A 16,875-nucleotide genomic window follows, 5' to 3' on the forward strand; every position below is an offset into this window, starting at 1 on the left:
GTTTCCGAGATCTTATGCTACAGGGTCTATGGGGCACAGATTTAAGGTTTTGGGCAAGAGATACGTGAGGAGGAATGTTGTAATGCAATGAGTTGGTAATAATGTGGAACATGCTGCCTAAGGGGGTGGTGGAAGCAGGGACAATCAACAATCAGCACAAACTTTTATTCTGTATTCATATAATTATTGGTATTTTTAAGATTGTACCTCGAATATTCAATTTCCCCAGTCAGCTTTATCCTTTCCCCTGCAAACATGCTGCTTTCTCCAGTGATTTTTATTAAGTGGCTAACTTGTCATTGAGTTAGAATGGTGTGGGTTCCAACGCTTTCCCAGGGTTTTCGGCTGTTACTAAGCGAGTAGTGCATTTGCTGCCTGTTCAATTGGATTTAAAAACAATGTTTCCTAAAATTGGTCCCTGAGTGTGAGCCCATTTTGATGCCTCAGACTTGGTGTGGCCAATTGGGGAGGTATGTGGGCTATTGTCCGGGGGGGTAGGGGAGGGGGGTGGGGTATGAGGGTTATTGTCTGGGGGGGTGGGGGCGAGGGGTGGGGAGGGGGGTTGTTGTCTGGGGGGTGGGGTATGTGGGTTATTGGCCGGGGGGTGGGGATGGAGTATGTGGGTTATTGTCCGGGGGGGGTGGGGGAGGGTTTTTGTCCAGGGGGTGGGGGAGGGGGGTGGGGTATGTGGGATATTGTCCGGGGGGGGGGGAGGGGGGGGGTATGTGGGTTGATGTCTGGGGGGTGGGGGAGGGGAGGTGGTATGTGGGTTGTTGTCTGGGGGGTGGGGGAGGGGGGGTGGTATGTGGGTTGTTTGGGGGGTGGGGAGGGGGTGTGGTATGTGGATGGTTGTCTGGGGGGTGGGGAAGGGGGGGTGGGGTATGTGGGTTGTTATCCGGGGGGTGGGGTATGTGTGTTGTTGTCTGGGGGGTGGGGGAGGGGAGGTGGTATGTGGGTTGTTTGGGGGGTGGGGAGAGGGGGTGGTATGTGGATTGTTGTCTGGGGGGTGGGGAAGGGGGGGTGGGGTATGTGGGTTGTTATCCGGGGGGTGGGGTATGAAGGTTGTTGTAGGGGAGATTATCATGGTTGTTGTAGGGGAGGTTATCATGGTTGTTGTAGGGGAGATTATGAGGGTTGTTGTCGGGGAGATTATCATGGTTGTTGTAGGGGAGATTATGAGGGTTGTTGTCGGGGAGATTATCAGGGTTGTTGTCGGGGAGATTATCATGGTTGTTGTAGGGGAGATTATGAGGGTTGTTGTCGGGGAGATTATGAGGGTTGTTGTCGGGGAGATTATCATGGTTGTTGTCGGGGAGATTATGAGGGTTGTTGTCAGGGAGATTATGAGGGTTGTTGTCGGGGAGATTATGAGGGTTGTTGTCAGGGAGATTATCATGGTTGTTGTCGGGGAGATTATCATGGTTGTTGTAGGGGAGATTATGAGGGTTGTTGTCGGGGAGATTATCAGGGCTGTTGTCGGGGAGATTATCAGGGTTGTTGTTGGGGAAAATATGAGGGTTGTTGTCGGGGAGATTATCAGGGTTGTTGTCGGGGAGATTCTCAGGGTTGTTGTCGGGGAGATTCTCAGGGTTGTTGTCGGGGAGATTATCAGGGTTGTTGTCGAGGAGATTCTCAGGGTTGTTGTCGGGGAGATTCTCAGGGTTGTTGTCGAGGAGATTCTCAGGGTTGTTGTCGGGGAGATTATCAGGGTTGTTGTCGAGGAGATTCTCAGGGTTGTTGTCGAGGAGATTCTCAGGGTTGTTGTCGGGGAGATTATCAGGGTTGTTGTCGGGGAGATTATCAGGGTTGTTGTCGGGGAGATTATCAGGGTTGTTGTCGGGGAGATTATCAGGGTTGTTGAACAGGGCGGGGTGGCTGGCCCTCAGTTGGTGAATGTGAGGGTGCGCGGCCCCAAAATAAAACCAGACAGGATATTAACCTTCACCATTTAGTTACGAGAGTACTTTAAACAGACTAATTTTCAACAAATTGCAATAGTTTCTTAATGGTGAGAAACACGGAGTTGAGAGAGAGCAAGAAGTGTCCACATATACGGATATTTTTCAGAAAAGAGACTTGTTGTCGAAGCTTTTCAGTTTGCACTCATCAGGACAAATGAAAAATTCAAGTTGTGTACAGTCAACCAACAGCTTTTCCAAGAATATCTAAAAAACAGCAAAATAGTACAAAACTTAACCAAAAAGAGAAATGAAATGTTTGAACTCAATAGTGAGAAAGAACATAAGAACTCGGAGCAGGAGTAGGCAACCTGGCCCTTCGAGCCTGCTCCGCCATTCAATGAGATCATGGCTGATCTTTTGTGGACTCAGCTCCACTTTCCGCCCCGAACACCATAACCCTTAATCCCTTTATTCTTCAAAAAACTATCTATCTTTATCTTAAAACATTCAATGAAGGAGCCTCAAAGCGATGTTTCAGCTTGCACAGTCAGTTGTGTCAGGGTATGACATACGCTAATCCACCGGGAGGTTATATTAGAACTGAAGGTAGTACAAAGTAGATCCACCGGAATGATACCAGGGCTCAAAGGATTCAATTATGAAAACAGGTTGTCCAAACTTGGCTGATATTCCTGGTGTTTAGAAAATGAGAAAGTGATCCTTTGATCTTCGTGGGGCAGATACAGAGCAGCCATTGCAACTGATGAAGGAATTCAGAAGAAGAGGAGTACCTTAAAATTTGAACCACATCATTAAGGACTGAGGAAGGACTTCGTCTACATAAAAGCTAATGGAAACCTGGAATGCTTTCACCCAAGATGCAGGAATTTTCAAGTTGATAAGTGTGGTAGTATGTATTAGGGGTCATGTGGGACTGGAAGCCCTAATGTCATTGGCTGACAGATCCCGGGTCCTGGTTGGCCGTTGACCTCTAGCTCCGCCCTGAAGGCGGAGTATAAGAAGCCGGAGTCCTCCCCCGCAGGCCATTCTACTATCGAGCTGCGGGGGAACAGACACGCTTAATAAAGCCTCATCGACTTCACTCTATTCGTCTCTCGGAGTCTTTGTGCGCTACAATTTATTAAGCGTGCCTAAAAAGGACTATGGAGCTCAGGATCATCCCGGAATGCCTGAGGATCAGCCCCCACGCAGTGAACGCGGCAGCAGCCTTCAAGCATTGGCAGACTTGTTTCGAGGCCTACCTCAGAACGGCCACCGGCCGGGTCACAGAAGACCAAAAACTACAGGTCCTGCACTCGAGGTTAAGCACGGAGATTTTCTCCCTCATCGAAGACGCGGAGGATTTCCAGATGGCGTTCGCAGCACTGAAAAGTCTCTATGTCCGCCCAGTTAACCAAATCTACGCTCGCTACCAGCTCGTGACGAGACGGCAAGCTCCCGGAGAATCGATGGACGAGTTCTACGCCGCGCTGCTGATTTTGGGACGAGCCTGCAGCTGCCCTTCGGTGAACGCAAATGAACACACGGACATGTTAATGCGCGATGCTTTTGTGGCAGGTATGAATTCCTCCCAAATCCGCCAAAGACTTCTAGAAAAAGAGTCGCTAGGACTCTCAGAGGCACGGGCCCTAGCAGCCTCCCTAGACGTGGCTGCGCGGAATACCCGCGCCTACGGCCCCGACCGCACAGCAGCCCATTGGGCTCCGTACGTACCCGTCGCGACAAACCCACCCCCCCCCGGACACCCCACAGGCTTGCGCGGTCCAAACACCAAGTCGCACCGGGGGCGCCCGCTGCTATTTCTGCGGCCAGGCGAAACACCCCCGGCAGCGCTGCCCGGCCCGCGCAGCAATCTGCAAAAGCTGCGGGAAAAAGGGCCATTTCGCGGTTGTGTGCCGGTCCCGCGAGGTCGCCGCTGTCCCGGGAGAACAGGGAGCCCTGCACGCCGCTTACGCTCCCCAACCCCCCCAGCGCCCCATGTACGACCCGCAGGCGCAGCCACTCTGGGTCCCGACCACCGCGGTCCCGGGAGAACAGGGAGCCCTGCACGCCGCTTACGCTCCCCAACTCCCCCCCCCCGCGCCCCATGTACGACCCGCAGGTGCAGCCACTCTGGGTCCCGACCACCGCGGTCCCGGGAGAACAGGGAGCCCTGCACACCGCTTACGCTCCCCAACCACCCCCCCCACCCGTCTCCACGTATGACCCGCCGGCGCTACCAATTTGGGTCCCGACCACCGCTGTCCCCAGAGATGAGGGAGCCTCGCGCGGTCCTAACGCTCCCCAACCCCCCCAGCGCCCCATGTGCGATCCGCAGACGCCGCCATTTTGGGTCCCGGCCACCACGAGGGGAGGAAGGGCGCCGCCATCTTGGACCACCCCAGACCTGTACGACGCATGGGGGTGGCCATTTTGTCCACCCCGCCGCCATCTTGTGACCCCCCAGCCATGTGCGATGTATGGGGGCAGCCATTTTGTTCATCCCCGACGCCATCTTGGACGGCAACAACGGACCCCAGTGTCGACGGCTCCACGGGGTTCGAGGAAGACGCTCCACTACTATAACCACGTCTCGCTTCAATAACGCTCGATCAAGCTCGGCCCCGGACACTCCAGACGACAACGACAACGGTGCTAATAAACGGGCACGAGACACCATGCCTAGTCGACTCCGGGAGCACGGAGAGCTTTATCCACCCCAACACGGTAAGACGCTTGTCCTTGACCACCTATCCCAGCGCACAAAAGATTTCCCTAGCTGCAGGATCCCACTCCGTACAGATCAAAGGTTTCTGCATAGTTACCCTAACGGTGCAGGAGAGGGAGTTCAAAAACTACAAACTACACGTCCTTCCCCAACTCTGCGCCCCCACATTACTGGGATTAGATTTCCAGTGCAATCTACAGAGCCTTACGTTCAAATTCGGCGGCCCAATACCCCCACTCACTATCTGCGGCCTCGCAACCCTCAAGGTGCAACCCCCGTCCTTGTTTGCGAACCTCACCCCGGATTGCAAACCCGTCGCCACTAGGAGCAGACGGTACAGCGCCCAGGACCGGACCTTCATTCGGTCCGAAGTCCAGCGGCTACTAAAGGAAGGCATAATCCAGGCCAGCAATAGTCCCTGGAGAGCACAGGTGGTAGTAGTGAAGACAGGGGAGAAACAAAGGATGGTCATAGACTATAGCCAGACCATCAACAGGTACACACAACTAGACGCGTACCCTCTCCCCCGCATATCCGACATGGTCAATCGGATTGCCCAATACAAAGTCTTCTCCACCGTGGACCTCAAGTCCGCCTACCATCAGCTCCCCATCCGCCCAAGTGACCGCAAGTACACAGCCTTCGAGGCAGACGGGCGATTATACCATTTCCTAAGGGTCCCATTTGGCATCACAAACGGGGTCTCGGTCTTCCAACAGGAGATGGACCGAATGGTTGATCAACATGGGTTGCGGGCCACGTTCCCGTATCTCGACAATGTAACCATCTGCGGCCACGACCAGCAGGACCACGACGCCAACCTCCAAAAATTCCTCCAGACCGCCAAAGCCTTGAACCTCACGTACAACGAGGACAAGTGCGTTTTTAACAAAGAACAAAGAACAAAGAAATGTACAGCACAGGAACAGGCCCTTCGGCCCTCCAAGCCCGTGCCGACCATACTGCCCGACTAAACTACAATCTTCTACACTTCCTGGGTCCGTATCCTTCTATTCCCATCCTATTCATATATTTGTCAAGATGCCCCTTAAATGTCCCTATCGTCCCTGCCTCCACTACCTCCTCCGGTAGTGAGTTCCAGGCACCCACTACCCTCTGCGTAAAAAACTTGCCTCGTACATCTACTCTAAACTTTGCCCCTCTCACCTTAAACCTATGCCCCCTAGTAATTGACCCCTCTACCCTGGGGAAAAGCCTCTGACTATCCACTCTGTCTATGCCCCTCATAATTTTGTATACCTCTATCAGGTCGCCCCTCAACCTCCTTCGTTCCAGTGAGAACAAACCGAGTTTATTCAATCGCTCCTCATAGCTTATGCCCTCCATACCAGGCAACATTCTGGTAAATCTCTTCTGCACCAACCGGCTAGCCATTCTGGGCTACGTAGTGCGCAATGGGGTAATAGGCCCCGACCCCGAACGTATGCGCGCCCTCATGGAATTTCCCCCCCCCCCCCCCGCACTGCTCAAAAGCCCTGAAACGCTGCCTGGGTTTTTTTTCATACTACGCCCAGTGGGTCCCCCAGTACGCAGACAAGGCCCGCCCCCTAATACAGACCACGACCTTCCCTCTGTCGACAGAGGCTTGCCAGGCCTTCAGCCGCATCAAAGCGGATATCGCAAAGGCCACGATGCGCGCCATCGATGAGTCCCTCCCCTTCCAGGTCGAGAGCGACGCCTCCGACGTAGCTCTAGCGGCTACCCTTAACCAAACGGGCAGACCCGTGGCCTTTTTCTCCCGAACCCTCCACGCTTCAGAAATCCGCCACTCCTCAGTGGAAAAGGAAGCCCAAGCCATAGTGGAAGCTGTGCGATATTGGAGGCATTACCTGGCCGGCAGGAGATTCACTCTCCTCACCGACCAACGGTCGGTAGCCTTCATGTTCGATAATGCACTGCGGGGCAAAATCAAAAACGACAAGATCTTAAGGTGGAGGATCGAGCTCTCCACCTTAAACTACGAGATCTTGTATCGTCCCGGAAAGCTGAGCGAGCCATCCGATGCCCTATCCCGCGGCACATGTGCCAACGCACAAATTAACCGCCTCCAAACCCTCCACGAGGACCTCTGCCACCCGGGGGTCACTCGGTTTTTCCACTTTCTCAAGTCCCGCAACCTCCCATACTCTTTCGAGGAGGTCCGTACAGTCACAAGGAACTGCCACATCTGCGCAGAATGCAAACCGCATTTTTTCAGGCCGGATGGTGCGCACCTGATTAAGGCTTCCCGCCCCTTTGAACACCTTAGTCTGGATTTCAAAGGGCCCCTCCCCTCCACCGACCGAAACACATACTTCCTTAATGTGGTGGACGAGTACTCCCGCTTCCCATTCGCCATCCCCTGCTCTGACATGACCGCGGCCACAGTCATTAAAGCCCTGAACACCATCTTCACACTGTTCGGTTGCCCCGCATACGTCCACAGCGACAGGGGGTCCTCTTTCATGAGTGACGAGCTGCGGCAGTTCCTGCTCAGCAAGGGCATAGCCTCAAGCAGGACGACCAGCTACAACCCCCGGGGGAACGGGCAAGTAGAGAGGGAGAACGGCACGGTCTGGAAGACCGTCCTACTGGCCCTACGGTCCAGGGACCTCCCAGTTTCACGGTGGCAGGAGGTCCTCCCGGACGCTCTCCACTCCATCCGGTCGCTATTATGTACGAGCACTAATCAAACGCCTCATGAGCGTCTCCTTGTCTTCCCTAGGAAGTCCTCCTCTGGAACGTCGCTGCCGACCTGGCTGGCGGCCCCAGGACCCATCTTGCTCCGAAAGCATGTGCGGGCACACAAGGCGGACCCGTTGGTCGAAAGGGTTCACCTCCTCCACGCGAACCCGCAGTACGCTTACGTGGAGTACCCAGACGGCCGACAGGACACGGTCTCCCTGCGGGATCTGGCGCCCGCCGGCAACACACACACCCCCCCGACACCATTCACCCAAACCCCCCCCTTCCTGCCACCGCCGCACCCCACGACCGCCCCCTTCCCAGGAGGATCGGTTCCCCTCCCCTCAGGCCCGACCAAGAATAAAGCCCAAGCTGAAACCGTAAGGCTCCCGGAGACGACAACACCGGAACAAGCACCACCACCACCACCGGGGCCGAGGCGATCGACACGGACGACCAGACCGCCCGACCGACTTGTGGCGTTGATCTAAATCAATATATGGACTTTTCACAAGAACATTTTGCTTTTTCTCCCGATACCTTCTGTAAATAGTTGAAACAGGACAAAATTGTACATACTGTATTGCCATATGAATGTTTTCCTCCCAGGACCAGCCCTGTAAATCCTTACCACCATGCGAAGCATCACCCCGCCGGGTTCATTTTGACAAGGGGTGAATGTGGTAGTATGTATTAGGGGTCATGTGGGACTGGAAGCCCTAATGTCATTGGCTGACAGATCCCGGGTCCTGGTTGGCCGTTGACCTCTAGCTCCGCCCTGAAGGCGGAGTATAAGAAGCCGGAGTCCTCCCCCGCAGGCCATTCTACTATCGAGCTGCGGGGGAACAGACATGCTTAATAAAGCCTCATCGACTTCACTCTATTCGTCTCTCGGAGTCTTTGTGCGCTACAATAAGATTCTTGAAGGGGGGGGGTCAATGTATATGGCAGATAAATGAAGTTGAAGGATTGATCAGACTTGATCTAAATGTATCATCAAAAGAGTTTGAAGGACTGATGGATCTTATATTCTGAATTCTACATCTTAGCAGCTAAACACAATTGTTCTCCAGAAGCCACAATTCAGTAAAGAATAGTACACAGCAAGATCCCATTATAGCCAATTTAGTCAATTAGGGTCTATTTCGAAACTCCTTTACTCAAGTTATTTATGGGACAGTCATCATTTTTCTCTTTTTAACATTCTGCTGTTGGTATCTGCATCGTCTGTCATCTGTTTATTTTTCCTTATTTCGTGCATTTTAGCTACTAAACATTGCGTTGGCAAAAACAGGATTACTAACTTATTTCCCTGGCCAACATTGTAACTGGAAATTGAAGTCAGTGAATGAGTGTGTGTGTGTGCGAGACTGGAAACAAAACCTCATTCTATTGACCAGATTATAATAACTCTTTGTATATTACACAGAAAGCAAAATTTGAGAATGTTCAAGAGTATAACCTTTTGAAGATACAAATCATAGATTGCAATGTTTGGAACCAATAAGGAGGGTCCATGCATTCATGCAATGACCATATCCCCTCATTTTGTGCTATTAGTTGTGATAATATTGGCCCCCAAATCACTGTCAAAATAATGGTGTGAAATACAGCACTCACAGCCTTTCTGGAGAGAGAAAGCAGGTCCTTGTCTCTGTGTCTAGGACTCATTCAACTGCTCCCCCAGGACTCTGAGACCTATCCCACTGGGATAGGATCCAATCACCCTCTGTTACCGGGCAGGGTACAACCTTTTGGGCCAATTCATTGGTCACCAGCCAATCAAACCGGGTCCCACCCCATATCTCTCTCTGGTGCCGAAAAGTCTGAAGCTCCTGTTCAAACTAGCAGTGTTCTCTCCTGTAACTTCTGAATTCCTCATTCTGTCTGCAGCTTGATGTAAAGATACATGCTGACATAGACAGGCTGGTTAGATAGGCAGAACAATGGCAAATGGAATTTAACCCTGAAATGTTTGAGGGAATGCATTTTGGGAGGACGAACAAGGCAAGAGAAATACAAAGAATGGAGGACCCCAGGAAATACAGAGGTTCAGAGGAACTTTGGTGGGCATGTCTATAGATCTGTGAAGACAGCAGGACAGGTGAAAAAAGGTAAAGAAGGTATGTGGTATTCTTGCCTTTATTAACCGTGGCACTGTGGCACAATGGTTAGCAATGCTAGCTCACAGCTCCAGGGTCCCAGGTTCGATTCCCCACTGGGTCACTGTCTGTGCGAAGTTTCCATGTTCTATCTATGTCTCAGAGGGTTTCCTCCAGGTGCTCCGGTTTCCTCCCACAGTCCAAAGATGTACAGGATAGGTGGATTGGCCATGCTAAATTGCCTTTAGTGTCCAAACAAGGTTAGGTGGGGTTACTGGGTCATGCGGATAGGGTGGAGCCATGGGCTTAAGTAGGGTGCTCTTTCCAAGGACTGGTGCAGACTCGATGGGCCGAATGGCCTCCTTATGCACGGTAAATTCTATGATTCTATTCTATAAGAGCAGGAAGGTGATGATGGAGCTGTATAAAACACTGGTTAGGCCACAGCTGGAGTAGTGTGTGCAGTTCTGGTCACTACACTATAGGAAGGATGTGATTGCACTAGAGAGGGTGCAGAGGAGCTTCACCAGGATGTTGCCTGGGCCGGAGTGTTCCAGCTATCAAGATAGACTGGAGAGGCTGGGGTTGTGTTTGTTGGAGCAGAGAAGGCGGAGGGAGGACCTGATTGAGGTATATAAAATCGAGGAGCATATGTCGGGTGGATAGGAAGGAACCTTTCCCCTTCGCTGAGGGGTCAGTAACTGGGGGCATCGATTAAAGGTAATCGGCAGGAGGTTTAGAGGGAAGTTGAGGTAATACTTTTTCACCCAGAGGGTGGTGGGAGTCTGGAACTCGCGGCCTGAGAGAGGCGAGAACCCTCACATTTAATAAGTATTTAGATGATCAGCAGACAGGACCAAGTGCTGGAAAATAAGATTAAACAGGTGCTTGACGGCTGTCACAGACCCAATGGGCCAAGAGGCCTCTTTTTGTGCTGTAAAAACCCGATGATTCTGTGACTATTCAGTTAAACCATTCCTGTGCTTAAAACAATTAAAGGAAGCCAGCCTCACATTCAGAAATACTTACACAACTACTTCAGATGAAGTTGGAAACCTCCTCACCACTGCTGAAATTCAGGGTCCATTGTGTATTATCAAAAAGAAAATCTCAGGACTGGCAGCAGCTGGGATTTTCCAGCATTTTCTTTCTGGTTTCAGACTCCAGCATCCGCAGTAATTTGCTTTTATCCGTTGTGTATTATATCTGGGCTGACACTTAGTGTTGTAACGAGGTGCCTTCATTTTTATGGAATGTTAAACTGAGGTGCTCCAGGCTGCCAGGGCGAACACAAGGTGCCGAGGAACTATTTGGAGAGAGGGTTTTCCAAGTATTTTGATCAGGATTCCTCGCTCATCAGGAAGAGGTGAGAACTGCTCATTGAACTCATGCTGCATACTGATTGGCCAAAGTAACCCACTGGTGGTAATGTCACTAGACTGGTAATCCAGAGGCACAGGCTAACGCTCTGGGAACAAGGGTTCAAATCCCACCGCCGCAGCTGGTGGAATTTAAATTTATGAAATAAATCTTCAATTGAAAGCTTGCTCAGTAATGGTGAATGTGAAACCGTCCTCAATTGTTGTAAAAACCCGTCTGGTTCACTAATGCTACAGGGAAGGAAATCTGCCGTCCTTACCTGGTCTGGCCTACATGTGACTCCTGGGGCGCGATTCTCCGCTCCCGTGACTAAGTGCCCACTCCGCCGTGAACGCCGTCGAGGTTCACGACGGCGCAAAACGGCCCCGATCGCGACTGATTCAGGGCCCAAAAATGGGCTAGGATCGGGGCCGAGAGAAACTCGGGGGGGGGGGGGCGGCGGTGTGCCGCTAAGGCAGCGTCGTGAGCGCGCGCCGGGCATTGCCGCTCGGCCCATTCGGGCCGGAGAATGGCGGGTGTAGCGGAGAATCACCATTTTGGGTGTCCTGGGCGATTCTCCGGCCTGCGCCGCGCAGAACTCGACGGGGCCGTTCCAGCCGCTTGGGTGCATCGCGGGAGGGCGTCGGACCGGCGTCGCGGGGAAAAATGGCGCGCCAGGAGATTCTCCAAACCGGCGCGGGAGCGGTAAATCGCTTCCCAGATCTACAGAAATGCGGATGATCTAGCAACCACTCCGTTCAAGGGCAATGTGAGCTGGGTAACAAATGCTGGCCTTGTCACTGACCTCCACATCCCCTAAAAGAATAAAACGCATTTTAAATCCAATTTTAACTTCAATGCATCAGAATATCATGCATGGTACAAAACAGGCTGCTGATTTGCCCATTGCTCCAAACCCCACTCTACCATGGAATAATGGGTTAACACATTATTTTACTGTACATAAAAGCTAAATACTCAGGAACTAGCAATATCCATTCCCAGTGCAGTCACATTCTCTGTCACTTGCTCCCCGATTATTTGATGAGATTCTTAGTGATCAATAATATGGGTCAGTCTCTTCATGCTCATCCTTGATCTTCCACATGTGCTGTGATATGTACAGAGAGGCCAAGATAGAACCTTCAACACACACTGAATACCTGCGATCAGGAGGTGCAATCATCTGGAGCTGATGACTATCATTTCTTCACCCAAAGAGTGGTGAGCCTGTGGAATTCATTACCACAGGAAGTAGTTGATGCAAAAACTTTGAATGTATTCAAGAGGCGGCTGGATATCGCACTTGGGGAGAATGGGATCAAAGGCTATGGGGGAGAAAGCAGGATTAGGCTATTGAGTTGGATGATCAGCCATGATGGTGATGAATGGCGGAGCAGACTCGAAGGGCCAAAAGGCCTCCTTCTGCTCCTATCTTCTGTGTATCTATGTAAAGGCACGCTCAGCAGCTTCTACCGCTTGCCAACTTGTTCTGCTGCTACATTTCTTTCCGATTTCAGTCTTGGGCAAACCACAAATGCATCTTTTGGGAACCCGACATCATTTTAAATTACACGCCAAAAGCGAGGTAATCAAAAAGAATCTTCATTCTTGTCATGAAAATAAATAAAGTTTAAGTGGGTTAATTAAAATAATCAAATCGGGATTCCCCAGGGCAAAGCTTCCAAACGGACACTCTGCAATGTTTGAACAAGGTTTCCAAATCATTTCTGCTTGGTGGCCTGCACTGGATCCAGCTCAGCAGGTGAATCAGGAGCTTCCCCTGGTCGGCCATGGCAAAAGAAGGGGAGGGGGAAAAAAGGTGGATGGGTGGTAGGGGCGGGTGGTAGGGGTGGGCGGTAGGGGCGGGCGGTCGCTGTGGGTGGTAGGGGGGTGGTAGGGGCACGTGGTAGGGGCGGGTGGTAGTGGCGGGTGGTGGGGCGGGTGGTAGGGGTGGGTGGTAGGGGCGGGTGGTAGGGGCGGGTGGTAGTGGTGGGTGGTAGGGGTGGGTGGTAGGGGTGGGTGGGTGGTAGGGGTGGGTGGGTGGTAGTGGCGGGTGGTAGTGGCGGGTGGTAGGGGCGGGTGGTAGGGGTGGGTGGTAGGGGCGGGTGGTAGGGGCGGGTGGTAGGGGCGGGTGGTAGGGGCGGGTGGTAGGGGCGGGTGGTAGGGGCGGGTGGTAGGGGCGGGTGGTAGGGGCGGGTGGTAGGGGCGGGTGGTAGGGGCGGGTGGTAGGGGCGGGTGGTAGGGGCGGGTGGTAGGGGCGGGTGGTAGGGGCGGGTGGTAGGGGCGGGTGGTAGGGGCGGGTGGTAGGGGCGGGTGGTAGGGGCGGGTGGTAGGGGCGGGTGGTAGGGGCGGGTGGTAGGGGCGGGTGGTAGGGGCGGGTGGTAGGGGCGGGTGGTAGGGGCGGGTGGTAGGGGCGGGTGGTAGGGGCGGGTGGTAGGGGCGGGTGGTAGGGGCGGGTGGTAGGGGCGGGTGGTAGGGGCGGGTGGTAGGGGCGGGTGGTAGGGGCGGGTGGTAGGGGCGGGTGGTAGGGGCGGGTGGTAGGGGCGGGTGGTAGGGGCGGGTGGTAGGGGCGGGTGGTAGGGGCGGGTGGTAGGGGCGGGTGGTAGAGGTGGGTGGTAGGGGTGGGTGGTAGAGGTGGGTGGTCGCTGTGGGAGCCAAAACTCAGCCAAATCCGACCAATGATACTTTTGTGCCCAACTTGTCTCAAACACAAGTTCAGGCAATGAAACAGTCAATAAGTACTTAAGTCATTTCAACTTTTAATAAGAACCCTTTCTTAAACAAGAAATCAGCTGATATAATATTTTCAAAACCTGTATTTTTCTACATTGCACCCTGGTTACAAACACCTCCTCATAATCAGGATGAAAGTAACGCTGAATTTTAACTTAACATCAGTGTTTTTAAACTACCTGCACCATTTCAATTTACAAATTCTTTCCCAAGCACAAAAATAATCTTTCAACCTTTACCAGATGGTCTACCTCTGTAGAGTTAAATAATATTGCTTTTCACATCAGAAAATATACACAATTTTACATAATGCAGCTATTATATAATACCTGTAGCAGAGTAACTTTGGAATTTAATAGCAGGCAAACAATTACAGTTTGAAATCCAGTTCACAATCTCATCAGCAGTTATAAACATATTGCGACAATACAATGCATACAATACTTTAACATGAAAAGAATTTACATAACTGTAATCAGTGCTCATAGCAGCTTTCACAAACACACCGGGGAGTAATTTTTATCTAACCTACAGTTTGGGAAACGAGCTCAGGTGGACTGTTGGTTTTACGTCCAGCCCATCCATTGACTTCGATGGCGAGTAGAGACAGTATAAAACCAACATTTCACACCGCCCTATCACTTTCCCAACACAGTGGTTAGGCTAAACCACACCTGTCCCACCATAAAAATGCAAACTGGTCAGCAAAATCTTTTTCCTCTGGTCAATATAGTGTTCCTATAAAAGTCCCGTCAGGCACATGAAAACAAGAATGTGTAGCGTCACAAAATATGCAAAGACTAAGTAGCGTGACCTGGTCCTTGAACTCATGAGCTTTGAGCAGTACAAACTTCGGCCTCGCAGCCACCTCTTGAAGGAAAGTGCTCCTCTCTTTACCTAGAAAGGAGAAATAAAGAGTTGGCAGTTAACTAATGTCCACCTCAACAAATTGAAATGAATTCAGAATTGAAGTCATTGCCAGGAAAGCCAGGGTGGAGAAAAGATTTTTGAAAATAACAAATGATGATCTGGAATGCATTTCCTGAATGGGTGGTGGAAGAAGATTACACAGTAACATTCAAAAAGGAATTGAATAGGCAGCACGGTAGCACAGTGGTTAGCACTGTTGCTTCACGGCATCAGGGTCCCAGGTTCGATTCCCAGCTTGGGTCACTGTCTGTGCGAAGTCTGCACGCTCTCCCAGTGTCTGTGTGGGTTTCCTCCGGGTGCTCCGGTTTCCTCCCACAAGTCCCGAAAGACGTGCTGTTAGGCGAATTGGACATTCTGAATTCTCCCCGTGTACCCGAACAGGTGCCGGAATGTGGCGACTAGGGGCTTTTCACAGTAAATTCATTACAGTGTTAATGTAACACTGCAATGTGACAATAAAGATTATTATTATTATGTAGTTAAACAACAAAGAATTGCTAAGCCATGGAAGATGAAAAGGGGATTGGCACTGATTAGACAGCTCTTCCAAAGAGCCAGGACAGGCACGATAGACCGAATGGCCTGCTTTCGTACAGAGAGGTTTCCCAAGGTTGGTGCCACTGAATGCAGGACACCAAGTTGGCATGCTATTGAGCAGAAGGATATCCGTGCCAATAAACAGAAAGAATTTCCTATCTTGGATGAGGTGTCAGAAGATAGTTCCACAGTAGGCACAGGGTGTTAGTGGCCTCATAATGAGCAGGTGCAGAAGTACATGGTCAGAGGTATGGAGGACATATCTGCCTCTGTGATAGAATACCGTGGAGGCAAGGGTAGGGTGGTGAGGGAAAAGCGGTATTTTTTTAGCAAACTGGATCAAAACTAGTACGCAAAGGAATGAATAGCATTACACACCTTCCGAACCACAACATGCTCACTGGGGTCTATGATCAAGGCTTCACGCTCTTCATCTGATTCCAGTTGGATGGTGTACTCTCTGGCTGGCTGGCTGGCAGTAGGCATATCAAGACTAGAAAGGAAAGAGCAATATGAACCAAAACAATCCCTATTCTCAATAAAATATAATTAAAAACATCCAGTAATACCAAATATGTAGGAGAAAGCAAAGCTTCAGGGGATTCTCTCGCCTAATTTAAGATCGGGGTCTCAGGAATGGTGTTTTCTCTTCTCCAGACCACAGAATTTTCTATGAGTTTTGATAGTGTAGAAAGGGAGAAACTGTGTTCAATATGAGGAGGTTCGCTAACCTGAAGATACAGATATGTGATAATTGGTGAAAAAAGTCAGGGAAGATAAAACCAGAAATTTATTTTCCTCAGCATGTAATGGCCTTGAATGCATTGCCTAAAAGGGTAGTGGAAGCAGATTTAACAGTAACATGCAATGGAGAGTTGGATCACGACTTAGAAAAGGAAATGTTCGCTGGGCTATGGGGAGAGAGCAGGAGAGTGGGACCAATTGGATAGCTCTTTCAAAGCACTGCCACAGACATGGTGGCAGGATGGCCTCTTTTCAATGCAGTATCATTCTAATTCTGCACACAAATTCAGACAGAGGTCTTTCTCCACAGGGCAAAACCTCAAATACTGTGAGGTAACTGTTGAGTTGAAATGCAATGTGTATTCCAAAATATCAGTCAGCATTTCCATGCAGTAATGGAACCTTTCTGACTGATGATTATACAGATATGGACATCCATTTTTCAAATGGATGATGGGCAACCACCTTAAACAATGCAAGGGACCGGCAGGTTAGCAATACCTTGACATGATGCTCCAGGGCAATTCAAAAAGCAAGAGGGTCAGTTTTAACACTCACCGTTTCAGCATTTCCTCAGCTGCCATCAATGCTTCCTCAGCAGCACTTCTTCTTAGCTCTTCATGTGTGAGTATTTCTGCTAACTGAGACAGCTCCTGGTGAGCAGAATCGTTACGTTGGTCCGATTCTGCAAGCCTAGGTCATGAGCAACAAAAACAAAAGTCTGTGATTGACAAGCAACAGACAAGACCTCCACTTGTACAGACACTGTTGTGATGTCCCAAAATACTCCATAGCCAATTGTGGATTTTTGAAGTCGAGACACTGTTATTTCGTAGGCAAACGTGGCAGCCCATTTTCAAATAGTAAGGATCCACAAATGGCAATATGAGAAATGCCCCAATTAATATATACATTTTCCAAGCATTGTTGGTTAATCTTGGCTGGATAATTATGAGGACATCCCCCCTCTTCTTTGATCAATGATATTTTATATTGATGCGAAGCAGATGGAGCCTCAGTTTAATTTCTCATCCAAAGTCCAGCACCTCCAGCATCACAGTACTCCATCAGTATAGAAACGTGACTCGATTTAGAACTGAGATGAGGAGGAACTACTTCACGCAGAGGGTGGTGAATTTGTGGAACTCGCTGT

At 50.8% G+C, this 16,875-nt stretch overlaps 1 protein-coding gene across 3 annotated transcripts in view; it reads right to left on the reverse strand.

Moving 5' to 3' along the window:
- Positions 1-13,520: 13,520 nt before the first annotated feature.
- The window catches only part of LOC140384763 (uncharacterized), a 127,864-nt gene continuing 124,509 nt past the window's right edge, over positions 13,521-16,875 (reverse strand). For all 3 annotated transcript variants that reach the window (XM_072466760.1, XM_072466761.1, XM_072466759.1), the window contains 3 exons: positions 16,281-16,415; positions 15,357-15,471; positions 13,521-14,408 (listed from right to left, as the gene is read on the reverse strand). In XM_072466760.1, the coding sequence (XP_072322861.1) occupies positions 14,250-14,408; positions 15,357-15,471; positions 16,281-16,415 (409 nt within the window). In that variant the 3' untranslated portion in view covers positions 13,521-14,249. The remainder of the gene's footprint in view (positions 14,409-15,356; positions 15,472-16,280; positions 16,416-16,875) is intronic.

This window comes from Scyliorhinus torazame, chromosome 10, assembly GCF_047496885.1.
Source record: "Scyliorhinus torazame isolate Kashiwa2021f chromosome 10, sScyTor2.1, whole genome shotgun sequence".
NCBI classification, from domain to species: Eukaryota; Metazoa; Chordata; class Chondrichthyes; order Carcharhiniformes; family Scyliorhinidae; genus Scyliorhinus; species Scyliorhinus torazame.